This window comes from Muntiacus reevesi, chromosome 7 (genome assembly GCF_963930625.1).
Source record: "Muntiacus reevesi chromosome 7, mMunRee1.1, whole genome shotgun sequence".
Lineage (NCBI taxonomy): Eukaryota > Metazoa > Chordata > Mammalia > Artiodactyla > Cervidae > Muntiacus > Muntiacus reevesi.
In genome coordinates, this window is record NC_089255.1 from 11610621 (window position 1) to 11635337 (window position 24717).

Sequence of the window (24717 nt, forward strand, 5' to 3'; positions counted from 1 at the left end):
GTTTTTCTGTTTGTTCTGGTCTTTCATGTTAGAGGCTTTCCTCAGATGCTTATTACTCCTTGTTCATGATTTAGAATATGAAACTAAAGTTGGCTGGAAATTCTGAGACTATGGATCAGACTTGTTAACTTTGAGCTCCATAGGGTGGTGGGACCTGGGCAGGTTTTTGGTGAACCACAGTGTCAGTAGCTTTAGGCTTTTACTTGTGGTTGTTCAAGATCCCCAGAGAAAGGTCTGCCCGTTTTCCACTGGAATACAGAAGTCTGGTTGCTAGCTTACCAGAAACTGAGTGGGGAGGGGCTAGAAGGAGTCTCAGCATTTGGTTGCTCAGTCCCTCTGCTTTGAGCATGGTGTTCACACTCAGCTGTTCCTGCAGTCCCCCCAGATTTCCTTTGGTATGATGCAGGGGTAGTTGCCTAAGGAGTTAGGGAAGAGGATCTAGAGATCTAACTGCTTCTCCAAAGGTTTTGTCTGTTCTTTCTTACTCTAGAGCCTTCCTGCCATCATCCCCCTTCCCCTCCTTCTTTTCCTGTTCCAGAGGCTCCAGGCACTGACAGTTCCTGAGCAGTTTAGGATTCTGCAGTTAAAGTGAAATTGTTTCTTATCCTTTCCTCTCATGGCTAAGATTTTGTTGTTCTCTAACTTCTAAGACTTTGCTGCCTTTACTCTTTTCCTTTCTTCATGTATGTATGTTCATCTGTTTTGAAAAATCCTACTGCTGAAGTTGTCCTGGGATTTCTGGAAGGAGTGAAGTTAGATGTGTGTTCAAGCTGATGTCAGCTCAGACGTTCCTCATTGTTCTGTAATATGTCATTATATATGTTAAATTCTCATATGGAAGAATTTGTTATGTGTTTTGTTTTCATTTCAAATCTCTCTCTTTATTCAGCAGCACCACAGTTTTATTTATTGCTTTTTTTGGTTTCTCTGATATTCTTATTCTTTATGGTTGTAAATATCTGTATAACTAGTTGTAAAATTTGTTAGTTTCATATGTTAGTTTAAATTATATAGGTACATGGGAGCATGAAACTTAGAAAACCATGAGACCATTTTTGTTAATTGTGGATTTATTTCACAGACTTGTTTTTTCACTTATTAGCAGGGTTTAAATCCAAATGTTGGAACATTATTATCACATAGTGAAGACGTTTTGTTCTTTTTCTAAATGAAGACTGAAGTTACTGGAGATCCTAGACAAATTTCAACTGTTCATGTACAACTAGGATTACCACTGGTTTTTATTGTTGGTCAACAAGCTACTTATGAAGCTGATAGAACAACTGCAGAATGGGTTGCTTGGCGTCTTCTGGGAAAAGCTGGAGTTCTACTTTTGTTAAGGTATTTTAAACATGGAATAGTAACTATTATCTATTTAGCAGGACACTGGTATTTTTCTTGGTCATCTGTTCACTGGTAAATAAATTCAAATCTCTAATATATTCTAATATAGTTAGAGCCAGTTGCTGAGTGGATCTTTAATTATCAGCTTGATTAATAGTTAGACCTTTAAATTTTACTAAATGAAGGTGTAGGTTAAGATAGAGTATAGAAAACCTGGTCTGTATTTACATGAAAAATTTCTCAGTCTCACTAAATTGTAATCTTTTTTCATAAACATTTTTAGTATAAAATTTTCAGTTCAGTTTTAGATTGACCTCCTGGATGACTATTATTCTTGAGATTGGCAACATATAACATTTATTTCCATTTTGATAAAGGGACTCTTTGGAAGTGGACATTCCTGAGGATACTAACGTTATTGTCAGAAGAGCAGACGAGGTTGGTCATTTTCTATATTGGTCTACAACGTGTGCTTATTTAAAAGAGGTTAATACACATGGTCCTAAAGTAACATATGCTTATTACAGAAAAATTCTATGAATTGCCACTATTCAGAGATAACTGTTGTTAATATTTTGGTATGTTATTTTCATTTGTTAATCTCTTTTTCTGTGTGTGTTTGTGTATGTCTATATTTATATAAATATATGTATATCTACATATGCATATTTTTAAAGAAATTTAGGTTCATGCTGTATACATCCTACCTTTCACATACTGTTATATTACTTTACTTGGTATTGTGCTGTGATGCCTGCCTTTAAACACTTGTTTTGGGCATCACTGATTTATTTCCCTTTGCTAAATTTCTGGAAGTAAATTTTGTTAAATGAGATTTTTCTTTTCCAGAGCTTGGTCCTTTAACCACTTTTAATTAATCTGTTTTGTGATTTAAAAATTTTATAGATTATACTTCATTTAAAATTATTATTAACTATTGGCTGTATTCCTTATGCTATACAATATATCCTTATGACTTATTTATTTTATTTATGGTAGCTTGTACCTCTTAATTCCCTCCCCCATTCCCTCTTTCTACTGGTAACCATTAGTTTGTACTCTATATCTGTTGAGTCTATTTCTGTTTTGTTATATTCATTTGTTTTATGTTTTAAATTCCACATATAAGTGATAATGTACAGCATTTGTCTTTTTCTGCCTGGCTTATTTCATTGAGCATAATATCCTCCAGGTCCATCTATATTATTGGAAATGACAAAATTTCATTCTTTTTTTATGGCAGAGTGATATTTCATTGCATATGTATGCCACATATTCTTTACCCACTTGTCTGTTCATAGACACTTAGGTTGCTTCCATATCTTGGTTATTGTAAATAATGCTACTATGAAGACTGGAGTGCATGTATATTTTCAGATTAGTGTTTTTGTTTTAATCTTTAGATTCTACTCTTTTATTTTTATTTTTTTCATGTGTGAAGTTAATTGACTTTCTTTTTTTTTTTTTGAATGTGATTTTTCTTTCTTTTCTTCCATGGAAAGGCATTTTATTAATAAAATAAAATGTGTGTACATGTACAGTGGGAATTTTAAAGACTTTTAAAATACACAGTCAAATTTCCCTCCAGAAATATTATTTTACCAGAAGGATTTAGAATTACTTGTTCTTCATACATCTTTGCCAGTACTGAGTAGTAATCTTTTTTTTTTTTTTTTTGAGTAGTAATCTTTAAAAAAAAATTATTTCTATACACAAGAAGAGTTTCCATATTAATTTGCATGTCTTTGATAACTTTGACTAGTGAGATCACCTGTATTTCCTTTGTAAATTTCTTAATTTTTGAATTTCTTAAATTCTTAAAAATTTCCTTAGATTTTTCTTAATTAAGAACTCTTCGAAATACCTTCTAAATATTTTAAACATATGCTAAAAAATTGTTGATATGTTTACAAATGGTCAGATAGTTTAAACTTAAATTCTCTTGCATAAGTCTTTGGTATGAATACTGGATTCAGATATCAAGATTGCTGGGAGAAATATCAATAACCTCAGATACGCAGATGACACCACCCTTATGGCAGAAAGTGAAGAGGAACTAAAGAGCCTCTTGATGAAAGTGAAAGAGGAGAGTGAAAGAGCTGGCTTAAAACCCAACATTCAAAAAACTAAGATCATGGCATCCGGTCCCATCACGTCATGGCAAGTAGATGGGGAAACAATGGAAACAGTGAGAGACTTTATTTTCTTGGACTCCAAAATCACTGATGATGGTGACTGCAGCCACGAAATTAAAAGATGCTTCCTCCTTCCTCCTAGACAATCTAGACAGCATATTAGAAAGCAGAGACATTACTTTGCTGACAAAGGTCCATCTAGTCAAAGCTATAGTTTTTCCAGCAGTCATGTATGGATATGAGAGTTGGACTATAAAGAAAGCTGAGCACCGAAGAATTGATGCTTTTGAACTGTGGTATTGGAGAAGATTCTTGAGAGTCCCTTGGACTGCAAGGAGATCAAACTAGTCAATCCTAAAGAAAATCAGTCCTGAATATTCTTTGGAAGGACTGATGCTGAGCTGAAACTCCAATACTTTGGCTACCTGATGCGAAGAACTGACTCATTGGAAAAGACCCTGATGCTGGGAAAGATTGAAGGCAGGAGGAAAAGGGGACAAAGGAGGATTAGATGGTTGGATGGCATCACCGACACGATGGACATGAGTTTGAGCAAGCTGCAGGAGTTGGTGATAGACAGGGAAGCCCAGCATGCTGCAGTCCATGGGGTCACAGAGAGTCGGTCACGACTGAACAACTGAACTGAACTGACTGCTGAATACAGAGTTAAAGAGTCAGAAGACTTGACTCTATTCCTGCTAGTTCTGGGCCCAGATAACTGAATTAACTTCTTCCTGCTCAGTTTTCTCATTTGTGAAATAGTTACAAAACCTCTCCTTCTAACTTATAAGAAATATTATAAGACCAAATAGGAAAATACTTTGAGAACTGTAATACTGTTCAAATATGTGTACTGTGAGGTCATTATGCTTTGCTTTTAGACCAGGTAATGGAAAGAATACTTACTGAAGCTTTTTTTTTTCTTTTTTTACTATTAGATAAAGGATTCCAAAATAGGACATTACTTTGTTATTGGGAAAAAGGTTTTATAGAAGAATTAAAGTTCATGCTGTTTTCCCAGTACATATAAAAGTTACATTTATACTATACTGTAGTCTGTTAAGTGTGCAATAGCGTTATGTCTAAAAAAAATAATGTATGTACCTTTAGTTAAAAAATAGTTACTGCTAAAAAATGCTAACCGTCATCTGAGCCTCTCAGTTCAGTTCAGTCTCTCAGTCGTGTCTGACTCTTTGCGACCCCATGAATAGCAGCACGCCAGGCCTCTCTGTCCATCACCAACTCCCGGAGTTTACTCAAACTCATGCCCATCGAGTCGGTGATGCCATCCAGCCATCTCATCCTCTGTCGTCCCCTTCTCCTCCTGCCCCCAATCCCTCCCAGCATCAGGGTCTTTTCCAATGAGTCAACTCTTTGCATGAGGTGGCCAAAGTATTGGAGTTTCAGCTTCAGCATCAGTCCGTCCAATGAACACCCAGGACTGATCTCCTTTAGGATGGACTGGTTGGAGCTCCTTGCAGTCCAAGGGACTCTCAAGAGTCTTCTCCAACACCACAGTTCAAAAGCATCAATTTTTTGGCGCTTAGCTTTCTTCACAGTCCACAACTCTCACATCCATACATGACCACTGGAAAAACCATTGCCTTGACCAGACGGACCTTTGTTGGCAAAGTAATGTCTCTGCTTTTTAATATGCTATCTAGGTTGGTCATAACTTTCCTTCCAAGGAGTAAGCGTCTTTTAATTTCATGGCTGCAGTCACCATCTGCAGTGATTTTGGAGCCCCCAAAAATAAAGTCTGACACTGTTTCCACTGTCTCCCCATCTATTCCCATGAGGTGATAGGACCAGATGCCATGATCTTAGTTTTCTGAATGTTGAGATTTAAGCCAACTTTTCCACTCTTCTCTTTCACTTTCATCAAGAGGCTTTTTAGTTCCTCTTCACTTTCTGCCATAAGGGTGGTGTCATCTGCATATCTGAGGTTACTGATACATCTTTTTGCACATGGAGGGTCCTGTCTTGATGTTGATGGCTGCTGAGTGATCAAGACAGTAGTTGCTGAAGGCTAGGGTAGCTGTGGCAATTTCTTAAAATAAGACAACAGTGAAGTTTGCCACATTGATTGACTCTTCCTTTCACAAATGGTTTTTCTGTAGTATGCAATGCTAGTTGGTAGAATTTTACCCACAGTAGAACTTCTTTCAAAATTGACATCAATCCCTTCAGACTCTGCTGGTGCTCTATCAACTAAGTTTTTGTAAGATTCTCAATCTTTTGTTCTTATATCAACAATCTCTAGAGCTGCTTCACCAGAAGTAGATTCCATCTCTAGAAACCACTTTCTTTGCTCATCTGTAAGAAATAGCTCCTCATCTGTGCAAGTTTGATTGTGAGATTGCAGCAGGGATAATTACTAAAATAATCTAGTGGTCTCAAATTGCATGTTTTTAAAAAGTTATGGTTGAGCCTTAGTGTAAGAAATTTTAATGGAATAATTTCAATGGAATATAATTTGGTATTCTTAAAATACCTGGGGCCAGGTATTATTTTTATGTTTATGGCCAAACAGTCAATTGAACTTTGTAGTGGAATTATTTATTTATTTTTATTAAATTACTTTTTTTCCCCTTCTTTTTGGCCATACCACACAACTTGTGGCATCTAAATTCCCCGACCAGGGATTGAACCCAGGCCAAGGCAATGAAAGCCCCAATCCTAACTGCTAGGCCATCAGAGGCCTCTCTAGTGAAATTATTTTAGATTAAGTATTATTTTGAATGGTGGTGGTGGTTTGGTCACTAAGTCGTGTAAAATATCAAAAGAATTTTGGTGGTTTGCAATAAAATTGTATGTATTTGTATCTTGTATTGAGGTAGGACTTACTGTTATATGTAAAATACTTCAGATTTCAGTAGAATGTAACTGTGACAAGAAGCAAGTGAGACTTTCAGTTTCGTGTTTTGCCCTCTTTTCTAGTAGTCTGCACTATCTTTCTATAATGTTTAGATACTTTTAATATTGTGGAGTTAATTTCCCATTTTTATTTTTAAGTATTAAAATTGAAATTCACAGGTTTAGTTTCATTTTAGTGTCAAGTAAAATATATTAAAATGGCTCATTATATTCTAGTCATATCTTTTAAAATTGATGTATTTCTAGGATGCGCAAATGGAATTTTTGGCATTAAGTCATATTGATTTAATAGTATTCCATGTGGAAAGTACCCTGTACACTGAGGAAACGGGCAGATATGAAGACATGGAAGATCTAAATATAGGTAATGTGTTTTTTTGATGCTCATGTTCCCCTCCCATTTCTGCCCAGCATCCTTAAGGTCAGTGAAATTTCAATGAATTAACTTTCACATTCAAGAATATGAAGAGACCTGAGGAAATTAATTTTGAATCACATCTTAGCAGGTTGACTGGGTGAAAAGACACAAGGATGCTTTATTTTGCTAGTGTGATACCTTTCATTGTTATGTGTTAGGCTTCTCTCTTTCTGCCTGTGCCTTTATCCTCCGGATCAGTTCTTTCAGTCCTACTGATCTATTCCATGTTTAAAAAGGACCCAGGAGCCACAATATGATATTTATTTTTGTTACTCCTGTTAAGGTATGAAATTCTGATGACTGTAGTTATATTTGTAGTTGTAAATGAATACAATTGTTAACAGTAAAAGGAGTAAACTTTGATAACATTTTTATAATTATTTTTAACGTTATTTTTAATAACATTAAAAATAATTATTAATGTTTTAACATTTAAACATTTAACATTAATATTTTAACATTAAATTAATTTTAACACAATGTCAAAATAATTTTAACATTAATTTTAACATTATTTTAACATAATTTTACCAATTCTGTTTTTCTTTTTATTGTTCTATCGCTTACATTTTGAAGTATTCTATAGTTTTCAAGGCTATTTCCCACACATTTTTTACTTTGATTGTTATCCTCTGAGTTAGCTGAGGTTACCTTCATTGTAGGTGAAGAATCTGTGTTTTGGCAGAGTTCAATGATCTGCACAAAGTCACAAATGGCATGTGGAGCATTCTGACTTGAAATGTCATTTATGACCATTATCATTCCTGATACTTTATAACATATCCTATTCTGAAATTGCTCATTTGCTTTTCTCCCTTCTGTACTGGTCTATTATAAACTTCTAAGGCAGGGATTATGTCTTGTGCATTTACTAAATGTATCCTGTTTAGTAAATTATTGAATTTTTATCATGAGTCCCATTGAGTAAATACTTTTTATGTAGTCCTGTCATTACGAGTCCCAGGAAGGAAGGAATTTGCATATTCTTTTCATGAGACCCGTTTATTATGATGATCAAAATCTGTATTATAAATTTAGTAAGGCCTCTGAGCTTTAACTGAGCTTCTCTGGGGGCTCAGATGGTAAAGCGTCTGCCTGCAATGCGGGAGACCCAGGTTCGATCCCTGGGTTGGGAAGATCTCCTGGAGAAGGAAATGGCAACCCACTGCAGTATTCTTGCCTGGAGAATCCCACGGATGGAGGAGCCTGGTGGGCTACAGTCCATGGGGTCGCAAAGAGTCAGACATGACTGAGCAACTTCACTTTCACTTTCACTGAGTTTAATTGATACTTGACCAGCTTCATGGTTTGAGCACTGCTCTAAAGTTTTCTGATATACAGAGGTTAGAACTGCTAATGATTTAAGCCAGAGTTCTTCTCCATAGCATCATCATTGTATAGGCAGACCTGTGTTCTGGTCTCTTGCTCCTTGCTTTATTCCTATCATCGTTAATATATCCAAACTTTCAAAGTCATAGGAATTATCCAAGTGTCAGTTTAGTAGGATTCCTGTCCTCAGTGGAAGTTGCCTTTTTCAAAATTTTGTTGCCATGTGTCATTTTACTTAGTGACTCTCTGGCTTCAGTTTGCCCTTTGGTGCGGCCTTCTCATTTTTTCTCTCTCCTGTCTTCACTCCTCAGCCCAGTTCTTGTGTTTTGGGGATGGGGGGTGTTTGGTCTTAACTTCCTATGTTTGTAATCCATATTGACGCATAATATAGTATGATGTTGTGCCCAAACACACAATTGCCCTCTTATTTTCATTCCTTCTCATTAATTAGGAAAGATAGATGAGGCTTGGAAAGAGTTTGTTGCCATGTAAAAGTGGAATATAAAGAAAAATGCTCTTCAAAGGAAATGAACACACAGTGAGTCAGAATTAAGTGAACTGGGCTCTACAAAAAGGAGAGTATGAAAAAAACTTGTGTGACTAAAAAGAATATATATACACGTTGATAAGTAGTTGAAATGTAGAGCTGAGGAGTAAATATATTTAAAAACTAAAGTGGCTTATTAAGAGAATGGGAAAGCAGAAAGGTGTTAGAACAAGGTAAGAGAGGAAAAGATGGATTAGGAAATAAGAATGAACTGGCAGGATAATGAAAATATGTGAATAATAAGAAGATACTGTAAATGAGAAAATTGACCTTTAATTTTGATCTTGAGGGCATAACTTTTAGTGTCGTAGGATGTGATATTTGAAAGTATCTTAGAATTAATACCGTAAGTCTTATGGTTCACAGGTTTGAACACTGAGACTCAGAGTTATGTAACTGACTAGAGTCACACAGCTAAAAATTGCTGATGTGATAACTAAAATCTAGATCTAGTCTTTTATGATATTGGAAATCATATGGAAAATAATAATTTAGTTTTCTGAATGCATTGTCTTTCTCACTTCCTTTCTTTTTAATATGTTATTACAGAGAATTATAAATGTATCATAAAATAGGATACTAGAACAAACCTCCAGATAACCATTTCCTGGCCTCACCCAACTAACATCAGTCAGTGGCTAATCCTGTTACAGTCAAAGCCCTTTACTTATTATTTTGCACCTAATTCCAAACATATAAACTCATCCATAAATATTTCCCTGTATTTCAGACATGTAAGGATTCTTTTAGAATTAACATAATGCTATTACTACATCTATATGGTTAAGAATTCTTAATATCAGATGCTTAGTCGACATTCAGATTTCCAGCTTCATGCTTTTTCATGCCACTGTTGCTTTGTACATGCTGTTCATTTTACTCAGATGCCTCTACTGCCTCCTTAAGTTTCATTTTTCTTTTAATAATGTTCAGCTAGTGTCAACTTCTAGGAAGCTTTAATTGTCTCTCTAATCAAGTTAGATGTGCCTCCAGTGTTACCATATGATCTGTACAAACTTCCAACAGGACATTTGTGAATTCAGAATATGTGTGTTTATGTGTGTTTACTACATACTTGAATGGATAGATGAATAAATGGGTGGGTGGGTCTGTCTTAATGAAAAGTTTTTTTTAGATTTCATTGATATGTAACATATTAGTTTTAGTTGTATACCACAATGATTCATTATTTCTATATATTGTGGTTAATGAAATTAGTTTTACATATTCAGAATCTACCCATAACTCAATACACATAGAATGAAATCTAAATTTCTTGGTTTATATGGCCTTTTATGGCTTTCCGTGTGGTGCTAGTGGTAAAGAACCTGCTTGCCAATGCAGGAGAAGGAGACGTAAGTGATGCAGGTTCAATCCTGGATTGGGACGATCACCTGGAGGAAGAAATGGCAACCCACTCCTGTATTCTTGCCTGGGGAGTCCCATAGACAGAGGAGCCTGGCAGGCTACATACAGTCCACGGGGTCGCAAAGAATTGAACACAACTGAGCGACTAATACACACATGATCTAGAAAGCCTAGAGTTTTCTCACGTCATTTCTTCAGTCTATTTTGTCTTAGTCAAATGTGCCTTCCCTCAGTGCCTAGAGTATGCTGAGCTCTTTTATGTCTCAGTCTTTGCATATGTTGTTCTCTTTGTCTAAAACATTCTTGGATGCATGAGACAAGTGCTCAGGCCTGGTGCACTAGGAAGACCCAGAGGAATCGGATGGAGAGGGAGGTGGGAGGGGGGATCGGGATGGGGAATACGTGTAACTCTATGGCTGATTCATGTCAATGTATGACAAAACCCACTGAAATGTTGTGAAGTAATTAGCCTCCAACTAATAAAAAAATAAATAGTAGAAAAAAAATAAATTAAAAAAAAATAAAACATTCTTTTATTGATTATCTGGTAGACTTTGAATCGCCCAGCTTACATCTCCCTGTTAAACTCTCTCACTGTATCTTTTGCCTTTCTTCTTAAACTGATCACATTTATAGTTATGTATTTATTTAGTGGTGAGTTTATTGATCGACTTTTCCATAGATAGAAACTGTGTGGTCAGGAACTATGTCTGCTTTCCTTACCACTTTCCTTAGTGTCCATCACAGTGCTTGCTGTGTAGTAGAAGCTAAAGAAATACTGTCAAACATGTGTGGTAGGACTTTTTTAGCTTATAAATTAATATATTGATTAGAAACAAATGTTATTTGTTGACAAGTTTATTGTTTTTATATTTATATTTATTATATTACTGACAAGTGTAAGTAATTCCTTTTGGAATTAACTAAAACTTGATCATTTCTAGGTCAGGAAGCATCTGAGAGTCATTGAAGATACGAAGCCAGACAACTGGAAAGTTTTCTAAATATGCATTTTAAATATTAAGATAGTATGAATTCATGAGTTTCTGTGAAGTGCCAAATTTTCATATGCTTTCCTGGGAGAAGAGCTTAAATATTTTAAATTATAGATTTATATTTATATCAATTTCTCTTCAAACATTTCAGGAATTCAAGATGATGAAGTGGAAGAAACTGTTTACAGAGACAGGAAGAGACAGTTACCTTTGGAACTCACTGTGGAATTAACAGAAGAGACATTTCATGCGACAGTAACGGCTTCTGACAGCATAGTGCTTTTCTATGCTGGCTGTGAGTATTATGAGCCTTTAGAGGTGACTACTGTACTGCATATTAGGACATTTAAAGTAGGCAGATTTTACTTTTACATTCTGTTATTACACATTGTAAAATGACATAGCTCTCATATGTCCCACACTTTTAAACAATTTACTTCGGAGCTGTTTCTAGGGTTGTAAAACTGATAGCATATAGTATAGTCAAAGTGTTAGTCACTCAGTTGTATCTGACTCTTTGCAATCCCATAGACTGTAGCCCGCCAGGCACTTCTGCCTATGGGATTCTCCAGGCAAGCATACTGGACTGGGTTGCCGTTCCCTTCTCCAGGGGATCTGAGCCTCCGGCATTGCAGGCAGGTTCTTTACCATGCAGGCCACCAGAGAAGCCCTGATTATATATATCTGACTTATAAATTGAAGATTATGATTAAACTAGATGTTAAGCTTACTAATTTGGATAATTGTTGTTATTCAAGCTAATGATTTTAATAGATTAACAGTTATTGTAGGTTTATAGGCATTATATTGCTTTTATCTTCAAACAATAGCCGTTCAATTACTCTCCTTGCCAGATGAATGTAGAAAATTAGTTGTATTTGGAACTCTCTTGAATGTATGGACAATACTGAGTGCTGCATATTAGACTATTTCTTAGTATAAAATAATTTTGAGATACCCCATTAACCTATATGTTTGTTATATATAAGTATGGATGCTTTAGAAATATGTATTTTGTAATATTTATTTAATTTTTTATTTTAATGTAGGGCAAGCAGTATCCATGGCATTTCTGCAGTCCTATATCGACGTGGCAGTTAAACTGAAAGGTATTACACTGTTGTAGGCATGTTTATTTTCGTGGTTCTGAGCTATAGCTATTTGTAAAATTGTGTCACACTGAAGATGTAGAAAACCAATTTTCAGATTATTATGTTTGTGTCTCCACGGTTAATACGTTAAGGAACCATGAGTTTCAAAACTGTTAGGAGCATTCCGTTTGATTGTCTTCATTAAATTGTCTTATAGCTTTATACTTAATCCAGTAAACTTTTTGGCTGAATTCAGTCATTCAGCAAACATTTATTGAGTGCCTACTATGTGCCAGTTACTGTTAAATATTATTAAATATATACTAAATATCATTAAATAAAATTTTGATCGATAAGCCTATAGTCTCACAGTCTAATGAAGGCTCTAAGATCCCAGTGTTTCTGAAGCTATACAGTTAGCTTTTCATGGGTAGGGAATTTCTTAATAGCCAGAATCTTCTTATTTTAACTATTCTATGAAACCTGATTCAGTGGTAGACAAACAGTAATCCAAGCAATGAACTCAAAATGTCTATGCCACTGTCCCAGCAAAGACAAAAGAAGGAGTGGGGAGGCCTGTTAGTTTTAGTAAGAGAGAGAGTAATAGATTAGGTAAGTATAATATTTTGTAATCATTCAAATAAGACAGTCTATATCATGCTTTGTATCTTTAATATAATTTCTTCTTACTTTGTTTTTCTTGTTAATTAAAGCTGTTATGGCTAAATGGTCTTTTTCTTGGCTACTCTAGAAATGCATCCACTGGTTAGTTTTTTGGGAACATTAGCTTACAGCTTCTTTTATAATTTAGTCAGTTCCTTATGGAAAGAAAGTATGCCATATACTCAGCTCATTGGACTTGGTGCATTGTCTTACATTACAGAGTCTGTCATGTTTAATAATTGTTGAGGGAATGAATTAGCAAATATAGTAGAGTTTCATAAATTTTGTTTTATTTTGTGGAAAAGGTGTACTGGTGTACAACTTGTGTGCATGCGTGCGTGTGTGTGTGTATATATATATATATATATATATGTGGGGCTTTTGTGAATTCAAGAAGTTGATTCCAGAAAGTCAACCCAAAATACAATATGTTTTATAATAATAAAAGCAACAGAGATATAAAAAATCACTTTTGATCCATTTCTTTTCCATTCATTTCCAAACTACATTTGATCCATTGTTTGATTACTTCATTCCCCAAGTGAAGGGATGATTAAGTCTGTAGATAATATGATCCTTAGTTTTTTTTTTAAAAGCAAATCCTGTCATTCTCTAGTTCTCCTTTATGGTTGCAATCTACAGACTGATTTAAGTTTCTTCTCTTAGGTTTTTCAGCCTTACTGGTAAAATGATTAGAAGAAATAAAAAGTAGGAAAATATAAACCATAATGAAATAGTAATTGGATAATATCGCTGAATACTAGAATTATCCCCCCGCCCCAGCCCATTTGGCTAGATACCAAATGAAAATGGAAGAAGGTTCTCTTACTTTCTTCTCTGTTAATGACCAAATAAAGACCTGGCCCCTCAATGCAAGGACTCTGAGTTGTATGTGTTTGTAGAATAAAAAAAGCATATTAACCAACCTAAAGACTTGATTTCTTTTTTCAATTAGTATGTTCTTTATGAATAACAATTCTTTTAGTAATTAGATATCAGATAGGTGGATTATTTTGGAAGTTCATGGGGCTGTGTATAGAAATGCGTACTATAGGTAACAATAATGTTTTGTGTCTATGGTGAAGCCTATACTCTAATTTTATAAACTAGGACAATATTGTAATACTTTGGGCATTTAGTTTTGGGAAAAAGCCACTTTTTATCTCTTAGTCCAAGAGGATGAAGAATATTTTATACTCAGTCACAAGGTGGCAGCAAGTGTCAAGTTTTCATAATTACATAGTGTCTGTAGCTGAGTCTTGTTTTTCTTTTAAATTAGGATCCTTATTTGAAATTGCTGTGTTGTTAAAGTATGTGGAGTGTAATACTACAGTAATCTTAGAACATTAGACTATTCCACTCGAAACATGATTAAGTATTGAAACCATTTTACAGCAAAGAAAATTAAAATATGATAACTTCAATATAAGTAGCCTTATCATTTTTTAATAATATATATCAATATTCTTTTTTCAGTTTTAAAGATAACATCAAAGTTTTCAGCTTGGACTGCCGGGACATTTTAAGCAGTGGTAGACCCATTGAGGATGCTTATTGAAGGAAGAGAACTACATTTATTATGACACCATGTCATAATGGTGTCCTTTGGTGGCAGTACATAGTATGAAACTCCATCTGAACAAGGACCAGTACATGCACCACTAGATATTTATTGACTAAATGACTAAAATAAAGGAGATAAGAACTTTATAGAGTAGATCTAAGCTTAGAAGGAATAAAGATTTATCTTTGTATGCTCATATATTATTCAGGTATTAACATACTTTAATGTAAACACTGAAAATTTGTTCATGAAGAAATATCAGGGTACATTTCACAAATTTTTATTGGATACATAATATGTAATAGACATTGTATTAGGTAGCAGGTTTATAAGATGACTGGACTCTGAGATAGAATCTAGGATCACAATGTAAGGATGAACTGTTAGTATTAAAACTTTTGATGATAAAATATTAAAATATTGCATTTCACAATTTTAGTCATAAGGGTAGGTTACATCCTAATTTAGAATTAAATTGATATACAAAGATTCCTTCTTTGATCTAATACTATATGAAAATTTCCTTTTATTAGATTTTCTTCCTTTCTTTCATTAGCTGAGTTGTATGCTACTTTGTTATTTGGTTTTTGATATCTCTGCACCTAACTATATATTTTGGAGAACTGGAGAACTTTGCATATACAGTTGACTTAGACAACACAGGGATTAGGGGTGTTGACATTCCATGCAGGAGAAAATCGAAGTATAACAGGTTTTGCCCTCCATATACACATTTGCCAGAGAAGGCAGTGGCAACCCACTCCAGTACTCTTGCCTGGAAAATCCCACGGACGGAGGAGCCTGGTAGGTTGCAGTCCATGGGGTTGCTAAGAGTCGGACACGACTGAGCGACTTCACTTTCACTTTTCCCTTTCATGCATTGGAGAAAGAAATGGCAACCCACTCCACTGTTCTTGCCTGGAGAATCCCAGGGACGCGGGAGCCTGGTGGGCTGCCGTCTATGGGGTCTCACAGAGTCAGACACGACTGAAGTGACTTAGCAGCAGCAGTAGCATACACGTTTGCTCTATATCCAAGTTTCCATATCCATGGATTCATCCAACCTTGGATCATGTAGGACTGTAGTATTCACTATTGAAAAAAATCCATAAGTGAACTTACACAGTGTTTTTAAAGGGTCAACTGTATTAGTAGAGAACAAGTAGGAAGTTCTCTTTGAGGTTCCGCTGTGTGTTTTCTCAGGCTGAAAAGAGATTATTTAGATTAAATAAATATGTATGAAATTATACTGTTGAGACAGGTTGGATATGTGAAAGTGAAAAGTGAAAGTCACTCAGTTGCGACCCCATGGACTATACAGTTCGTGGAATTCTCCAGGCCAGAATACTGGAGTGGGTAGCCTTTCCCTTCTCCAGGGGATCTTCCCAACCCAGGGATCAAACCCAGGTCTCCCAAATTGCAGGCAGATTCTTTACCAGCTGAGCCCCAAGGGAAAGCCAAGAATAGTGGAGTTGGTAACCTATCCCTTCTCCAGGGGATCTTCCCAACCCAGGAATTGAACTGGGGTCTCCTGCATTGCAGGCACATTCTTTACCAACTGAGCTATCAGAGAAGTGAAGTGAAGTTGCTCAGTCGTGTCCAACTTTTAGTGACCCCATGGACTATAGCCTACCTGGCTCCTCCGTCCATGGGATTTTCCAAGCAAGATTACTGGAGCGGGTTGCCATTTCCTTCTCCAGGGGATTTTCCCTATCCAGGGATTGAACCCAGGTCTCCCGCATTGTAGGCAGACGCTTTGCCGTCTGAGCCATTAGGGAAGTCTGAGCTATCAGAGAAGCCCTAGATAAATATCATGGAGGGCCTAGATAGTATATTCACACACATATTTAAGGTATTTCCTGTACTAGGACTGCTCTAGATTCTGGAAAATCAGTGGTGAGGAAACCAGACACAGTCCCTGATCTCAGGAAGCTCAGATCATACAACAACACAAATGAGTACATAATTCCATGATGAGGTAGGGAAAAGAGCACGGTCCTTTAGGAGTATAAGAATCAGATGTAGATCAGGGTGTCAGTGGAGGCTTCTTTGAAATGGTCACACAGGCAGAGATCTGAAGGGTGAGAAAGACCTGAACTGGTAAAATTGGTAGAGGTGGGCTGATAGCAAAATAGATTTGCGTTTTGAAAAGTTATCTCTAGCTTCAGTGTAGAGACATGTTAAATTCTGGGAGATGAATCAGGAGAAGTGATGACTAGAATGGTGGCAGGAAGGAGAAAGGGACAGATATAAGAGGTACTCAGAATTTAGGTGGTAACATTGGAAGGCATGTGGATTGATGAGGTAGGACCTGCGGAGTTTAGGAATGAGGAGGTGTGACAGGCGATACTTTGCTTTCAGAGTTGGACAGGATGGCAACGTTCACTACTGTTCAGAGGAAAGAAACCGTGTTTGGTTTTAGATGTCTTGAGTTTGAGGATGTTTCTGTTGAAAGGGAGCTGGAGAAGGCAGTATGGACACGTGGATCTGGAAGTTTGAGGAGCCTGGGCCAAAGCTAAAAATTTAGGATTTCTTAGGTTGTTGATGATTATTGAGATTGTCTAGAGGAGACTGAAGAACAAGAAGAGAAAGCAACTTAAACTGAGCCTTGAGGGAACTCCTGACTCCCCTGGCCGAAGAGCCTGCAAAAGGGAACAAAAGGAGGCAGCTTGAGAGGTTGCAGCCAATGGGAGGAGGTGCTGCAGAGAACCAAGGGGAGAGAGTGCCCCGGGAGTGTGTCATGCTGCTGAGAAGCTGAAATAAGAATGGGATAGAAAGACATTAACAGTTCTCAACAACTGAGTTTTCTACATTAACATTTATAAAAATGTGCATTTTCTTTTTATTTAGGCACATCTACCATGCTGCTTGCTAGAGTAAACTGTGCAGATTGGTCTCATGTGTGTACCAAGCAAAATGTTACCGAATTTCCTGTTGTAAAGATGTACAAGGAAGGCCAGAACCCGGTATCTTACACTGGCATGCTGGGAACTGAAGATCTCTTAAAATTTATTCAACTGTAAGTATTCAGCTTCACCGTAAGACTTTTTAAGTTTTAGATCTATTCAACTCCCTTACTTATTTGACACACCTTGGATAGGTTAAGGAAGTATGACCACTGGTGAGAAGAGCCTATTACTTTTTATCACTTTTGGGGAGATAGAAATTTTATTTAATGAGATTGATTTTTTGTTTTCCTTTTTTTTAGAATAGTGTTCGGTTGTCTTTATTTTGTCAGATGTTTATCCTATGGAATATACTAAGTTCAGTATATATATATATTTTTACAAGCTGAGAAGTATTTTTAAAAATTAATTTTGACTATAAATATTCATCCAGCAACAGGATTTCATGCCCAGTGAACATTACGTCTGTCCAAGAAGCAGAAGAATATTTAAATGGGGAATTATATAAAGACCTAATCTCCTATTCTAGCATGTCAGTACTGGGACTGTTTAGTCCAACCATGACAAGAGGTAAGTGGAGCTGAACATTTAAATTATATAATGTATAGTTGAAGGCTTGTTTACTTGTTTTCTTTTTAAAGAATTAATATCTTTTTAAATTAAAGAGAACTCAATTGTAGAGAATTTTGAAAATACAAAGAAGTTTGAAGAAAAATAAAAATCTTTAGAGTTGTTAAATTTTAATGTAACTCTTATGTGTTGAATATTAATATACATTTTAATGTAATTGGGCTAGTACTGTGTATTTAGGTTAGTATCTGCTATTTTTATTTAACATTAAGTAGGTGCATTTTTTCATGTGATTAATATTCTTCAAAAACATCATGGCTGTATAATTGATTGGATGAAAATACCATAATTTATTTAACTGTTTACCAACAAATAATTTCTTTTATTTCCTTTTTTCTTTTTGTTATATGTAAAGAGTATTTTTATTTATGAGTCTTTATGTAGATTTTAGACTATTTAATAGCTATGGATTACCAGTAGGAGAATAACTTTGTCTTCTGTAAACTATGTATGTGTTATTCATTTTTTTAAAAAAAGGTTTTTACATTTGTCTAAAGAATTACTATGAGATTATAATATATTAAAGATATTAAGCTTTTGTCATTTTACTCATATTCCAATTGTTTCCCCCAGTTTGTTGTTTGCTTTTTAGCTTTGTCTAGTAATTTTATATGTAATAGTTAAAATTTTTTTCAAATTTATTGATTTTGAGATTTCTTCCATTGCTTTAGCTATAGAAGATCCTTATCATTCTGATCAGTTAATAGTCACCTGTCTCTTCTTGTTGCTTTAATTTATAATATTTTCTTACACTATATTGTCTTCTTGAATATTCTTTTTTAAAATTTGTGAGTGATAAGACACAGATAACATGAAACTTACCATCTTAATCATTTATAAGTGTATAGTTAACTAGTGTTAACTGTATTTCTATTGTGTGCAAATTCTGATTTCCAGAACTTTTTCATCTTACAAAATTGAAACTCTCTACATGTTAAAGAACAACTCCCTTTCCCTGTTTCCCTAGCCCTTGGCAAACACCATTTTCCTGTCCATGTCTATGAATTTAACTCCTCTAGTACCTCGTGAAAGCCAGATCATGTAGTGTTTGTCTTTTTCTGAATAGCTAATCTATATACACATATCTTTTTGAATGTTTTCTATTTTATTCACTTTACCTATTGATACTTAATCTAATTTATTTTATAAAACATGTTGAATATGATTGGGTCGTCTCTTTTTCTTTCTGACAATTTCTTATCTTTTTTGCCTATTGACTCTTCTAAGTGAACTTCAGGCATTTACACATATTGTCTAAACTTATGCAAATTTTTGTTGCTTGTTTTATGCTTCATTAGTATTTCTTGTTTAAAAAAAATGCTTTTTTAAAATTTACTGAAGGATAGTTGATTTATAATGTTGTACTAATTTCAGCTGTACCTCAGAGTGACTCAGTTATGCACATTTTTTTTCATATTCTTTTCTATTATGGTTTATCATAGGATACTGTGATAGTTCCCTGTGCTATAGAGTAGAACCTTGTTGTTTGTTCATCCTATATATAATAGTTTGTATATGTTAATCCCAAACTCCCAATTCTTCCCTCCCTCACACTTCCCTCCTTATCAACCACTAGTCTTTTCTGGCTTGTGAGGCTGTTTCTGTTTCATTGATAGCTCATTTATGTTGTATTTTAGACTCCACACATCAGTGATATCATATGGTATTTGTCTTTCTCTTTCTGACTTGCTTCACTTAGTCTGATAATCTCTAGGTCCATCCATGTTGCTGCAAATGGCATTATTTCATTCTTTTTCGTGGCTGAGTAGTATTCCATTATATATGTATGTACCCCATCTTCTTTATCTGTTCATCTTTCGATGGACATTTAAGTTGCTTGTGTCTTGGCTATTGTGAATAGTGTGCTGTGAGCACAGGGGTGCTTATAACCTTTCAAGTTATAGTTTTGTCTGGGCTTATGCCTAGGAGTGGAATTACAGAATCATATGGCAACTCTATTTTTGGTTCTTTGAGCAACTTTCACATATTGTTTTCCTTTTTTTTTTTTTTTTTTTTTTTGCTTTTCAACCCATTTATTTATTTTTATTAGTTGGAGGCTAATTACTTTACAATATTGTAGTGGTTTTTGCCATACATGACATGAATCAGCCATGGATTTACATGTGTTCCCCATCCCGATCCCCCCTCCCGCCTCCTTCCCCATCCCATCCCTCTGGGTCTTCCCAGTGCACCAGCCCTGAGCACTTGTCTCATGCATTCAACCTGGGCTGGTGATCTGTTTCACCCTTGATAGTATACTTGTTTCAATGCTATTCTCTCAGACATATTATTTTCCTATAGTGGCTGCACCACTTTACATTCCCACCAACAGTATAAGAGAGTATCTTTTTCTTCACACCCTTTCCAACATTTATTATTTGTAGACTTTTTAATGATGGCCATTCTGACTGGTGTGAGGTGGTACCTCATTGTAGTTTTGGTTTGTATTCTCTAATAATTAATGATGATGAGCATCTTTTCATGTGCCTGTTGGCCCCTGTATGTCTTCTTTGGAGAAATATCTGTTTAGACCTTCTACCCATTTTTTCAGTTGGGTTTTTTGTTTTTTGTTATTGAATTGTGTGAGCTGTTTGTGTATTTTGGAAATTAAGCCTTTATTGGTTGCATCCTTTGCAAATATTTTTTCCCAGTTCATAGGTTGTTTTTTTGTTTTATTTTTTATTTCCTTTGCTATACAGAAGCTTGTGAGCTTGATTAGGTCATATTTATTTTTGCTTTCATTTCTATTTCCTTGGGAGACTAAACCTAAGAAAACTAATTCATCTTATTTTTGATGCATTTCAAATTAATGCTTTGCCTTCAGCTTTGATACAATGCTTATAGTAATAAGTTTAATTTGTTTGTTTTACATAGTATCATTGGTTTTCCATAGTATCATAAGCCCGCCAGTGGGCTTTCCTGATGGCTGAGATGGTAAAGGATCTACCTGCAAGACAGGAGCCCTGGGTTTGATCCCTGGATTGGGAAGATTCCCTGGAGAGTGGAATACCCACTCTAGTATTCTTAACAGGATAATCCATGGACAGAGGAGCTTGGTGGGTTATAGTCCATGGGGTCGCAAAGAGTCAGACACAACTGAGCAACTAGAATACTCTCTACCCTATTGGCTATAGTGTTCTTTTAACATTACAACTTGTCTATACTTAAACTGCTTCTCTTTGCTTTTTTTGTCCTTCATAGGACTGTGTCTTTCAATAAGTTTTAGAGAGAGAGTCCACAGGATATTTATTGTAACCAATGGCTTTTCCTAGAATGTTATTCTCTCTTGGCTTTGGAGATGGATGGCCTCTTGACTGGGTAGTGAAAAGTGTTTTCTTCATCATGTCAACTGAAAAAAAAAATGCACGATGTGCGAGTTGTGAGTTAAGTTTTATTTGGGGGCAAAATGAAGTTTATAGCCTGGAGCCAACCTCTCAGATAGTTTTGAGGATCTGCTGATCCTCTGATTAACTGAGCGGGGAGGCAGTATATATGTGATTGTGGTGAAGAGGATTACATGCAGGCAAGCACACGTTTTGACAGAAGACTGCTGCTAGTCACAAGAAGGCGCTGCTGGTCTCAAGGAGCAGATGTCTCTGTTAATGATTTTAGTGCTGCTTTTCTAGATAGGAAAAGATACAAGAAATTGGGTCCATAAAATCTGCTGAAAATATCCATCTGAAGGCTTGTTCTGCCAGTTTTTCCCAGAGTGCAGAGTGCCTCATTCCTGAGATCCACCCTGAACTCCTTTCAGGGTGTGTTCAATTGAACACAACTAAAATGGTTAGTTACCTCATCCTTACAGAGGCAGGTGGCAAGTAACAATGTTTAATTGGCATTCTCATACTGTTTCCATTTATGTAGCAAACTTCCGCTTTCATTTTTCTTTTACTTAAGATGAATTTCAAAATCTGAATGAAATATTTTAAGAATGTTTGTATGGGAAGAAGGTCCCCAATGCCCAGCATGATAATTGTATATAGTTGATACTATTAACTATTGATTCTTATTAAATTTTGCTTTCTTTCTTGCTTTTTGTCTACTAGACAAATTGCTGTCTAGTAATTTTTCCTTTCTACTTTGTCTTCAAATTTTTTTAAAATAAAAAGCCAAAAAAACTCATTAATAAGAATAATAAGACTGTTAATGTGTGCCATGTGGCTTACCATCTTAGAAGGCAAAATCCAGAGGGTATAACTTTTTAATTTCTATTCTATGAAAAATCATGAAGTAAATGACTCTATGTTTTATTCCTTTTCCCGTTTCTCTTGTTTTTTCACCCACATTGACTTTGTTTTCTGCCTACCTCAGGTGCCTGGTGTCCTGAAGTTCTTGTTTATTATTTACATTATTTACACTGGGCCTCCTTCCGAAAAGACTTAGTCTATAGATAATAAAAAGCACAAATACAATAAAATCATTAAAACAAGGATAAGAGTCAAGCAATAAAGGTAGGAGATAATTAGGTAGAATACCTAGAAACAATACAGTGATCATAAAACTTAACCCTGAGCAATCTGGTAGCAAATAGAAACAAAGATGAAATTTTTGCCAACTTTCCTCATTATATAATAAATGGCAAAATACAAGTTAGGGTGCTGAGTCACCCGTAGAGAAAATATTTCTCTGATTGTACATGCTGAGAGGAATTTTTCATATATGTGTTGTATACATATGGATTTTATTTAGAGATCAACATAAGGAACAGTGTGCTGGTGTTTAGTCGCCAAGTTGTGTCCAACTCTTCTGTGAGCCCATGAACCGTAGCCTGCCAGCCTCTCTGTCCATGGGATTTCCCAGGCGATAATACTGGAACAAGTTGCCATTTCCTTCTCCAGGGGATCTTCCTGACCCAGGGATTGAATCCATATCTCCTGCATTGGCAGGCAGATTCTTTACCACTGAGGCACTTGCATGACCCCCAGAAACACTGTACTTGACCATGTTTCTATACAAATGATGATAAAATTTACATATAATTATCTCTAAACAAATGTCAAAAGCATAGTGCTAAAGTGTTGATACATGAAGGTGGTTCTGGTGTACCAGAATGGTGTAGTCTGGATGTGATGCTTTTTTAATGGCTTGGTTGCTTCTAAGCCTTTTAAGTCAGGTATTACTTCCTCTTCTTTTTTGTTTGTTTTTGTTTGCAGACATTCATGTGATAGTTGGATTTTCAGCATCTACTGAATGAGAAAACATAAAGCAATAAAGGGCTCTTATGAATCCATAAAATTTTTATGTTCATTTTAATTATATTCACAAATGCTAACTACCAGAATTTGCTGAGCACTTTTTGTATGAGATATTAATTGTTGTTCATGTAGATTCTAATGGTTTGAAGACTAATGTCAGTCCCATGAAAGCTGAAATGTCTCTTTTATCCTCTCGTGTATCTTTCAGGACCCTCCACTAGAAAGTTACTACTTTTCCCCTTATCATTAATAAATACCTTGTGGGAATATAATTTAAAACTCTGTAAATGTCCTGTTTCTCATCTTACTTTTGCATACCAGTTTTAGAATCCACTCACTGTCTGAAAGAGGTATTACTATGATAGTTGCCAAGTCGGCAGTTTCTAATTCCATTATTCCTTCTACCTTTATTAGTTGGCATACTACTTATTTGTTTATCAGTATGGTTAGCTGAGTTCTTATTTTATTCAATGGATTATAATCAGTCACTATCATTAGTTTGCTCAGGTTGTCCTAGGATCCCTTTCATTCTATTATGCTTTCCCCCCCCTCATCTCTGGTACCTGTGACCTTTTGATATGTCTCCATTGTTTTTTGAATGTCCTTTTGCCACAAAATGTTCCCAGCCCCATTCCTAGAATCAGCCAGCTCTCCAGGGAATCCAGTTTCCTTTAGTGAGACTTTGAATCTAAAAGCTGACATCTAGGAGTTAGGAATGCTTTTAGTTACTGGGGTGTTCTTGCCTCTTGCTGACAGAGTTAAAATACAGATGAATCTACATATGTGTGTGTATAAATATAACTATGTAATAAAATGTAACAGTGGAAAGAAGCAGTATTGCTAAATTAATGTATTTGTTTTATGCAATTAAATATGCTTAAAGTTAAAACAACTAAATATTGTAAGTCACTATTAATATTACATCTCAAGTATATTTATAGTGGTTAAAAAACTTTTTATATTTAGATAACTGATCATTTCCTTATATTTGGGTTGCCATATATTCTGACATACATGGCAGTTTTCACCAAAGAGGAGAATGTGCCTGGTTTCAAACATTCAAAGGGGAATTTACACTTTGATTTAGTGGAAACGGATATAGAGCTGAGGTCTACAGTCTTAAATACTCCCATTCCCCAAGGAACTCTTAGGATTTATGTACAAGTAGACTCATGAAGATCCTTCCAGAAACATATTCATGAGTTTAGAATCTTATGAATGAGCAAATTATATGGAATGTTTGTGACTTTCCCCACTGTGTTTTATTTAAAAAAGAAGAAGCTAAAACAGATTCCATTATGTCATTGCTTTAGGTAGCAGTCATCAATTATTGATCAGAATTTAGAGAAATTTCTCTTAGAGATGAGAGTGTAGGCACTCAGTTCCTTCTAGTTGCCTGGTTTTCTTATGTAGCTTTTCTGCTTTGGCATAGCACAGGCTAAAGAAAATGTTTTCATGGATTATTCATTTCTCATTAAATTTGTGATTATAAATGACTTCTCAGTGCTGCTTGCAGGTGGATCTTGCCACCCTCGTAAGTGGCTTTACTACATGTTTCTCAGTCTTGCGGAAAGCATGCATCATTTTTAAAGAAAATCTGGTGGTTACCCAGTGTTAACGGTGCTGGTGCTCACATCATGAACCTAGTGCTGACT

The 24717-nt window shown here is 35.5% G+C and overlaps 1 protein-coding gene across 4 annotated transcripts in view; it reads left to right on the forward strand.

Annotated features, from left to right (window-relative positions):
* The window catches only part of TXNDC16 (thioredoxin domain containing 16), an 86158-nt gene that overhangs the window by 43953 nt on the left and 17488 nt on the right, over window positions 1-24717 (forward strand). For all 4 annotated transcript variants that reach the window (XM_065940585.1, XM_065940584.1, XM_065940586.1 and 1 more), the window contains 7 exons: window positions 1175-1341; window positions 1722-1782; window positions 6603-6720; window positions 11165-11308; window positions 12063-12122; window positions 17182-17350; window positions 17671-17807. In XM_065940585.1, the coding sequence (XP_065796657.1) occupies window positions 1175-1341; window positions 1722-1782; window positions 6603-6720; window positions 11165-11308; window positions 12063-12122; window positions 17182-17350; window positions 17671-17807 (856 nt within the window). The remainder of the gene's footprint in view (window positions 1-1174; window positions 1342-1721; window positions 1783-6602; window positions 6721-11164; window positions 11309-12062; window positions 12123-17181; window positions 17351-17670; window positions 17808-24717) is intronic.